This window comes from Chenopodium album, chromosome 12 (assembly GCF_948465745.1).
Source record: "Chenopodium album chromosome 12, dcCheAlbu1.1, whole genome shotgun sequence".
Classification (NCBI taxonomy): Eukaryota; Viridiplantae; Streptophyta; class Magnoliopsida; order Caryophyllales; family Amaranthaceae; genus Chenopodium; species Chenopodium album.
In genome coordinates, this window is record NC_137845.1 from 53,759,940 (window position 1) to 53,769,772 (window position 9,833).

The window sequence follows — 9,833 nt, forward strand, 5'->3', positions numbered from 1 at the left end:
CCTTTATAGTATAAACCCACATTAAAGGAAGTAGGTTTGCCCAATAGACTGTCCCTAAAGTTAGACTTGATCCTTCTTATTGCGATTAATTGAGCACTTGAACTTTTTATGCATAGACTTGAAATTAAGTTTTTGGAGAAACCCAAATAAAATCTGATTGCTAGTGACTGAGTAAACTTATGGGTCATGATTACTGATACTGAAAATTTTCTCAACATTGCTTAAATGCAATTATAAGTGGTAAACATGTGTTAATTGGATTTAGTCAATTTGAGTCGGGTCATATTCAGATCTATTGATGATGAAAAATTTATTATCGATTCAATAATAGTCCTCCTAACTTTTGGTTCAGGTCAATATCACTTCAGTTACAAATCAGGTTATCTAGTTTCTATTTTAGTTTGAGTACTAGTCAATTTTTCTAAGTATAAATGCAATGCTATATACAAAAGCAAGTCATTTTTATTTATGAAAGAGAGCATTGATACATACAGGAGTTAACTGTGATCACCCAAAAAGCCAAATCTGAAGGACAATCAGTATTGTCTAAAAGTCAGATTAAGCCTGCCAGGGAGAAGCTTGGTTTCTTCCAATAAGAAACAAGGAGCAGTATCCGGTATGATGGAGGCAACACCGTGAAAAACATGCCTTGATTGACCACCGAATATCAAGACATCTCCTGATTCTAATATCAGAGTTTCTGCCTTGCTTGGATCCCTTTGATCTCCATACAAGAACTCAGCTGAATCCCCCACCGAGAAAGAAACTACTGGTAGTCCTTTGTTGAGAGACTCTGCACTCTCATCTTGATCCTGAAAGAAATGAAAGATAACGATATAGAAATCACACTTGAGAAATGGACAATACCAAAAAAGAGAAACTAGAAAGCTATAATGGTTCCTTTAAGCTGAACATACATTGATCAACTTCATTTTTCTTAGCACTTATCACAGATTAGTCCTATGTTCCTCCACCCTTTCAAAGAGGGGTCCTTACATCTTATCTGCATGCTATAAAATGTATTAAGACATTTCAATTTCAAGTAATTTAAAAAAGCTTTCAATTCAAGTTATGTATGTTTATGTGATACCCTCAGATGTAGCCGGTTAATTAATTGAATGGCTTAAATCTTGGAATCTGTATGTTAGCACAGCATGCCAGTTAGAAATGAATAACAGCATCGTGATCATAATACTAGCAGCGACAGTTCAGAGATTATTTCAAGTGTGCTAGCAGGGGAAATTGAAAGTTGAGCCAGTATATAACTGCACATATACCTGATGCAGACCAAGCCGTCCTGTCTCAGAGTAAAAGTTGACTATGCAAATATCTGGATTCATCTGAGGAAGGATGTCTTCTGCATCAGAAACATCAGAATCTTTACTTATGAGAGCAAGTGAATCTAGCATAGCTCTATCAACCAACTCACGGAATTCAGAGGGAATACGAGGTGGCTTAGACTTATCTATTCGTCTTCTTTCCTGATACTTCCTTGTCTGAGGATCCCAATCAAGACCAAGGCACATCATATGCAATCGGAGTTTTGCTCCATATTTGTAACCAGGTTGATAAAACCCCCCAGGACCAATTCCAAGTTCCCTACATTTCCTAACTATAGAAACCTGGAACAATACACAGAATGAGGGTTAAAACTAAGGAACCAAAATGGACATACAAAACAATAAAACAGGCGCAAGATTTGTAGGTGAAATAAGATCATATTCATTCAGAATCAGTCCCTTGAAAACAGATTCATACATGGTGCTTGCAATAAATTAACAGTAACAATATGATTTAATTTAAAACACAGCTGACAGGGTTTTCAACTGTTCATCTAATAATATGAAGGGTACCCAATAAACAATATGGAAGAATTTGAAAGTAGAACATGTAATTAAGTTTCAAGTGCTGAGCTGATATGGCGCTTGATATAGTTCTTAGCCAGTGAGCTACTGAACCTTTACTCCACCTTTAAGACTTCTGTTTGTGCTTAATACTCTGACATAATTAATCTTAATAGAAATTTAGATGCTTCATTCATGCCTAAAACACGCAAATTTTCAGAAATAGTCAAGTCTAAGGACATATTGTAAATTTGTAACACATACTCCATACGATATATGTGTTGAATGCTAGTACAGTCTCCTTAAAATGTAGGTTCTTAAAGTGATGGGGTTTTGAGAAAGTTTTCAAGTATGACAAGGTCTAGTAAATCACCTGTTCACTATCCGAGATGTAACTCTTCAACAAGACCATCCCAGGCCTCAGCACTCTTTCCCTAGGCTCCTCACCTAGTTTATCCATCTCAGGCTCTTCTGCTTCATCGAAAAAGTCTTGAGGCTGTCTCAGAAACATAGAATCATTGACTCGAGGCTGGCAGATGTCGAATACTTCAGCAGGGCCACAACTCATGTTCTTGGAGTATTTATTCCTAGTACTACCGCCATCTTTCAAACTATGTTTGATGGATTTTGGCCTCTTGGACAGTGGTTGCTCACGCTTTCCAAAACTTTTCGGCAGAGAGTGTTCCTCCAATACGCGTGAACATTCTACATGATGCGAATAATTACTCTCGTTCACTGATCCCTCTCCTGAGCCATCACAACCAGAACTCACAGATGGCAAAGAACATGTATTTTCACGATCAACATTTTCAATAGGAAGGTGCTGAGGTTGCTCTGAACAAGAAACTGACATCTCCGAACTAGAAGTTCTAGCCTGTTGAGTCACACTCGTAACAGAAGGCTGGTCGTTAGTTCCAGACAAGGAACAACTTGTGATGTTATTTGTAGCCATAGCTGAGGCATTAAGCCGCTGCTGCTGGCTGGTTTTTAGACCCAGATGTTTCAAAACAGCAGCTTTACTGAAACTTGATATTCCCCTATGAACTGTTTTTCTGCTGACAGGGGCTTCTTGATTGCCAATAGAAGTGTCATTGCTTGTATTCAACTGAACCTGCTAATAATCATCAATCCAATTTCATTATTATGATTAAATTGAAAGTACTTGTTTTCCAATGAACGACCTTCAATCCAAAACATTGATATTTGATAGTAGTCAGGTATCAACTACATACATAAACTTGTGTATCTGACTGTAAAATTATACAATTCTCTTTGTTATTGATGCCTAGCATCTGTGATTCTCTAATATACTGATATTAATACGGAAAGGCAAGGCCATACATACTGAAAGATTGATACATAGATACTTTATCACTAGTACTTATGTTCATTACATAAGCAAATCACACTATTACAAGTGCATATGAAAAAATCATTCTTAATGCCTGTTGTGATCAGATTAATTTCAGTTCACTTCAATTCAGCTCTAATAAATTCAGTTCAATTCAGTTCAGTTATAATAATAATAATAATAATAATAATAATAATAATAATAATTATTATTATTATTATTATTATTATTATTTCATTGTTCAAATGGTTATATTTTTTTATACACATTTTTACTATTAAACTCATTGACAAAATGAGAGTACTATACAACTTAAACTAGTTTTCATAATCGGTTAGTTCTTCGTCTTCTTCTTGTCCAACAAGCTGCTCCATTACCTCGCCACTCCTCTGAACAGACTCCCACCCATATCTGAACCAGTCATTTTAAATTTTATTTTTTAATTATATAGTATATGTTTTTAAAATTCAGTTCAGCTCTAATAAATTCAGTTCATCAGTTCAATCAATCAGAATAGGCCCTTAGTGTTGCACAAAAGCAACAAATACTTTTTTTTTTTTTTTTTAATTTTATATGGAACCCAATACCCGTGTTGATTTAGGAATGCACACAACCACATGTCAATCAGCATTATTGATGTTTGACTGCTACTAATATTATCAATTTCACCTCGTTACAGTTGTACCTCGTGCATGGTACTATAGAGATTATTTCTTTGCTCATGTTCGTGTACAATTAATCAATTATAACTTGTGAGCAAATGGCAGAAAATGACCTTGATTGTACATTCAACCGGTTGTACAATTAAGATCCTCCAAGGAAAAACCGAGAATTTAACATAGTACATTCGATATTAGAACAAAATGTTGATCTCCAAGAAAGTAGAAGCTCCTTTAAGACTTTAAGCATTAACAATTTCTCAACCCAATGCAATACTATCATCAAATTGACACCCAACCCTATTATTTCATCAAAAGTTTCAATCAAATTATAAGCTCATTTGCCTTAATTTGATAGAAATGTGTTTTGAGCGTCAATTTGAACTAATTGTTATACTTAAAAAATAAATGTTTATGTATAGACGTATAATTTCTCATATACATAATACATTAGGGTGTATCATTAATAATCAGAAACCATCTAATAGGGTTTTTTTTAGCAAATTTTAAATTTCAAAAAACAACAAATTTAGTATGAAATTCTTTAAATATGTCGAAATTATGCACCCATAAAAAATTGATGGAAATTAATTGAATCAAGAACATGAAGATAAATTAAACAAATTGAACCAAAATTAAGATAGTTCAAAGTTAAAGACTTGCGAAAAAGCGAAAGCTACTTACATGGGTCATTGTTCTACACATGTACGGAAACACGAGTACGGAACGGAAGACAGGTAATCGCTGAAGCATAATACGGTGCCGTTTTAATGGGAAGACGGTAGAACTACTTTAGGGGTACTTGAAAGAATTCAAAGTGTTCAAACAGTCAAACTTGAATTTAATTTTGTTTGGAATTTTAGTGCATAAAATTTTGGGTAGAAGTAAACGGGCCTTGCTTATGTATTCAGTATCTTTTTACTTGGGCTACTGATCTCATTATAATCCAATTGCTAAGATTTGAACTCATAAAGTCATAATAATCCTTATGTTGAGATTTGAACTCTTTAAAGTTTGGTCCAAGCTACATTAAAGGCTTTGTTTAGTACTAGCGACTGAGGTAGAAATTGGATAGCGGTAAATGGTAGAGGTAGTGTTTAGGTATTATTTCTAAAACGTTAAAAATAGTAGTGTTTTAAAGGTAGTGGATAACGTGTGTTAAAATTTAGTTACTTTATTAAATAGTATGTATTGATTTTAATATATTTTAGTATCAACCATAATTTTTGTCAACACTCGTACTATCAACATTACTTTAACGGCTAATTTTTACTCACAACTAATTGACATGTACTTGCCACTTTGACAGTTATCTGCTACTCAACCACTAAAAGTTACCTGTCACCGCTAATTTTACCAAACACGACCTAGTAACCATCCGTATCTTTTCTATGGTTACACTTTTTTGGACATTTTTTTTCTTTAGTTACGTATCTACTCCCAATAATATTTTTACATACTTACCCTCATATTATTTATTTCTAATGCTACTATTCTCATATATTAAAATATTTACATAATTCCAAGACAACTATTCTCATTTTACCTATTTGGAAAGTATTTTTCTTAATACCAACGATAAAACCCAAATGTAACCTTAGAATGAACCAAGGAAGTACTTTCTATGGATGCTGCCCCAAGGAAGTACTTTCAATGGATTTTGTACAGTTAAAATGATACAGTACGAGTATGTTATTAGTATGTTATACGTCACTTTGGCGTAAGACATATGTCATAATCCATGGTCACTAATAAACAATAAGTACTCCATTATATTCATGCCCATCAATTTATATACTTCGAAGAAGCCCACACTTGATAACACCCGACAAATTTACAAGATTTTGGGTCCCAATTTCCAATTCATCCCAAAATATGTATGAAATCACACATAATTAATCTACTCCATAGTTCTTATGTTAAAATGAAGTCGTGTTTTACTAATTTTGCGTTGTTTAGTTGTTTACTCCTGTTGTTTAGTAGGAGTATGTAATGTTTCATGAATGTTTTAAAAATGATTATGACATGTTAATCGTGTTGAATCTTGTTAAATTTGTCTTAATTTATATTATTGATCAATTTATAACCTGAATTTGTTTTTTTTTATAATTTTTCTAACTAATAAAACTAAAGTTGTATCAAAATATAACAAATAATATAACACGAGGACGTTATAATCAATCCTTTATGAAAACGACTATTCTGTATTATACATTGTAATTTAGAGATATTAAAGTTGTTGTGTACAATATCCCGTTGAAATAAAAAAAGTAGTTTTTACCCGTTCATTAAAAAAAATCGACAAATTAGCTGGCCGAGTGGCTTCTGTGATTACCATATGCAGCACAACAAGATCTCCTTATTGATAATGCCTCCCACCATAGCTAAAAGTAACCTCTTTTTGGTACGACAAACATCATTAATAAACACATAAACTTTCATAAACTGTACACTAGCAGAATTATATTACTAGACAAAACCAGACAAAAACTTTTTACAAATATAAAATGAAATAAATAAAGCATAAAAAATATAAAAGTAACAAACTTTTAGTTATTTTTTGACCCCAAAATACGTACCCACCAACCTCAACAATCTATCTAGAAAAAAAAAACATTCAAATGTTTCTACTAAAAGTCATAAAAATACTGCATAACAGTATAACAAATGAAGTTGATTTATAAATTATGTTACATAATTTTGGTATTTTTTATGTTGATAATATTTGGATGTTGTAAGTCTAACAATGTTTCAGTTGGTTATACGTTCACCTTAGCAATTCCTAGTGATTATAGTGAAGATTTCAATGGGAGGGCTTACTTGATGGAAACTGATCAAATGCCGCTCAATTTCAGGACCGCGATTAGCGTTGAGGCTATGGATGGCCGGTACGTGTGCTCGTTACAAGTCTTCCTAGGCAGTGTTATGGTTTGGAGTTCAGGGCATGTTTCTAAGTTTTATACATCTGATAGTTGTGTGCTCGAGTTCACGAAAATGGGAGATCTTCGGTTGAAAGGGCTGAATGATGATGTTGGTTGGCGTACTGGGACTTCTGGACAAGGTGTGCAGGTAACTAACACTTATACTCATGTAATTTGAATTGTTTAGAGTTAAGATCGACTAGATTGTTAGTATTGGATTACTCGATATCAAATTTGTACATTAATATGCAAATGATATGCAAAATTAGGTGTAGAGGATGCAACCAAGTCTAGGATGGGTGGATTTAATCTAGATAGGTCATATTCGAGGTTATAGTCAATAAGTTATCGGGTATGGCTCGAGTTTGAGTTTTGTGATTTAGACTGGATAATCAGGTATGAGTCAGTTTAGAAAGTCATGTTCTGTTTTATTTGTAGCCTTTGAACTAGACCGAATCCTGAATTTTTTTTATGATGGGTTGGTTGCAGAAATTGCAGTTGCTTGACAGTGGAAATTTAGTCCTAGTAGATGCTCAAGAAAACATAAAGTGGCAAACATTCAATTTTCCAACAAACATCTTACTCTTGGGGCAGAGACTAAGTGTAGCTACTCACTTAACCTCATTTCCTACTAACAAATCTTCGAGTTCGTTCTTTTCATTTGAAATTCACCATGACAAGGTTGCACTCTACCTGAATTCAGGCAGTAACAATAACAGCAACAGCTACAAGTATTCCTACTGGGAATTCCAACCTTCCGAAAGCAGAAACATCACCTACATCGAGTTAGCTTCAAGGGGGTTGGAGTTCTTTGATGACAAATACCGAAACTTCTCTCAAATTTTTGCACCTTACCAAGAAACAGCGCGATTTCTAGCCTTGGATAACGACACTGGAAACCTCGGTCTTTACTACTACTCACCCTACAAGGACAAGTTAGAGGCATCATTTCAGGTCCTAAATACTACTTGTGATCTTCCCCTGGCTTGCTCTGCCTATGGAATTTGCACATTTTCTAGGACATGTTCGTGTATTAGAAAGTTATCAAGGGACCAAGATAGTTCAAACGACGAATGCAATGAAGAGTTTATCACAGGAAATCAGTGTGGCAAAGATGAGGTATGGATCATGCTTGAGTTAAAAGATGCTGATAGTTTACTAAAAAATGCTACTTCAATGAGTAGTAGTAGCAAAACAAGGTGCGCGAATTCTTGCTTAAATGAGTGCACTTGTGCAGCTGCATTATACTCATCGCGCTCTAGGGAGTGCATGTTCTTTGATGTGGTTAGAGGGGTTAAACAGGTTAATCGAGGGAGTGGGTTGAGTTACATGGTTAAGGTTCCTAAGGGAAGATTTGGGAAGCATAAGAAGAGTGGTTTGAAGAAATGGGTTTTGGTTTTGATAATTGTTGCTGATGGAATGGTTCTGTTTTTGGTACTTGGAGGTCTTGGGTATTTCTTGGTTTGGAAGAGGAAAAAGAGGTTGAGGGATGGAAATTGTTCTTCATAACATAAAAGTGTAAGTGATCCTAGATTTTGGGAAGTTATTCTTTTATTTTAAAGTGTTCATTTTGATCTCAATAAACAAAATTTTTTATCGTTTAATGGGGTCAAAATGCTGTACAAAGTTTGTGTACTTGTTGCTTTTGATTGGAAGCCAAAGTGGCTTTCGATCCCCACTCGAGCCAATGAGTAATAGGCCAATTCAAGGCTTTGATAATACGAAAGGTAATTTAATCCACATAAGCAATTACGTAATAGGACTTAATTTACTTTAAACTTGGGATTCGTATATATTTAAAGAAATTATTTAGCTACAAGAAAGGCGATGTGGGACAAAATACTTGTGTGAGTTGTGTTACTCACTCACTCATTTGCTACCTTTCAAGTTTCAACTGTTTCAACAGAAAATTAGATTCTACATTATCAATCTGACAACTATTTTCAATGAGAGTTTTATTTTCCTCCCTTATTTATGGGTTGTGCCTCTCTTTCTACCTATTAAAAGTTTAACTAAACGCTTATGAATAATGTTATGCCAACTATATCTCTTAAAGTGTCTATTTATATATATACCTCTATTTATGAATGCAAATTACATGTGTGACATTTTTCTTTTCTTTTTTTCCCTTTTGTTTTTACCATGTAGCTTTTTGGCTCTTTTTTTTTTCTTCCTTTTCTTCCCTACCTTTTAAAAAGTTTAAGATAACTCTTATAAATAGTGCTTGGACAATTATAATCTTTAAAATTAAAGTTATAACATAAAACCAAATTGAAAGAGATTCTAGAACATGGCTAACTATATGCGTGTATCGCACGTGTTAGTCACTTTGTATATTTGACAAATTAGGGAGAAGAGAGAATAGAATGGCTTGTATTGCTTGATCATTATTCATCAATATATTGAGTATTTATACAAAACTAAGCTCATGAGATAGGAAACAATGTTCCTAAAAGATATACTAGCCTAACCATAAACCCTAAAGATATATTCTCAAAATAATATCTTAACATGAATAAACCTAAATATATTATTCTCTTAATGATATCTACGGAAAATATATCACATATATATTTTCCGATATCTCATATCTCTAACCATATTACTTTTTTTTGAAAGAAGTCCTAAAGGACATTAAATTTCATTAATAATAGCCATACGGCATCTACAATTGACAATTAACGATAATGAAAACGAATTTAACAAAATCAAACAAGAATAAATCGGGGAAGGGCTAAGAATCCAAATACATAAATATAACAATTCGGCACATTCTCGGTTCGTTGTCTCATACAACTTTTTGAGTGGATCCGTCGCCGCTTCATAATTTTGGGAGAAAGAAAATTCTTGTGTTGATTCCGTAACCCGAATCCGAGCCATAATCAATAGTAGTCCCGCACAACTAGAGACCAAATTAGGCATAAATAAAACCTTGTCTTTCGAAGGAGTCCGAAAAACCTTGTCTTTCGAAGGAGATCGAAAATACCTTGTCTTTCAAAGGAGATAAACCCTTTCTTTCGAGGGAGACATTATTGTAACCTAAGAAACAAAATTAAAA

The 9,833-nt window shown here is 33.8% G+C and overlaps 2 protein-coding genes across 5 annotated transcripts; one reads left to right on the top strand and one right to left on the bottom strand.

Moving 5' to 3' along the window:
* Window positions 1-440: 440 nt before the first annotated feature.
* On the bottom strand, window positions 441-4,646 carry LOC145572632 (DNA N(6)-methyladenine demethylase ALKBH1D-like). Of its 2 annotated transcripts, none has more exons than XM_081631590.1 (4): window positions 4,539-4,646; window positions 2,218-2,958; window positions 1,278-1,622; window positions 441-812 (listed from the first exon to the last, which is right to left on the bottom strand). In XM_081631590.1, exons 1-4 carry the CDS (start codon window positions 4,605-4,607, stop codon window positions 537-539), a joined length of 1,431 nt encoding a protein of 476 aa, XP_081487716.1. In that variant the 5' UTR covers window positions 4,608-4,646; the 3' UTR covers window positions 441-536. The 2 variants fall into 2 exon arrangements, with proteins under 2 accessions (XP_081487716.1, XP_081487717.1); XM_081631591.1 differs by having other exon boundaries at window positions 2,218-2,955; window positions 4,539-4,633.
* A 1,762-nt stretch (window positions 4,647-6,408) lies between these two features.
* LOC145572633 (G-type lectin S-receptor-like serine/threonine-protein kinase SD2-5) lies at window positions 6,409-8,505 on the top strand. Of its 3 annotated transcripts, none has more exons than XM_081631593.1 (3): window positions 6,409-6,742; window positions 6,827-6,923; window positions 7,265-8,505. In XM_081631593.1, the coding sequence occupies exons 1-3, from the start codon at window positions 6,522-6,524 to the stop codon at window positions 8,282-8,284; spliced, it is 1,338 nt and encodes a 445-aa protein (XP_081487719.1). In that variant the 5' UTR covers window positions 6,409-6,521; the 3' UTR covers window positions 8,285-8,505. The 3 variants fall into 3 exon arrangements, with proteins under 3 accessions (XP_081487719.1, XP_081487720.1, XP_081487718.1); XM_081631594.1 differs by having other exon boundaries at window positions 6,409-6,588; window positions 6,710-6,923; XM_081631592.1 differs by having other exon boundaries at window positions 6,409-6,923.
* The last annotated feature ends 1,328 nt before the right edge of the window (window positions 8,506-9,833 follow it).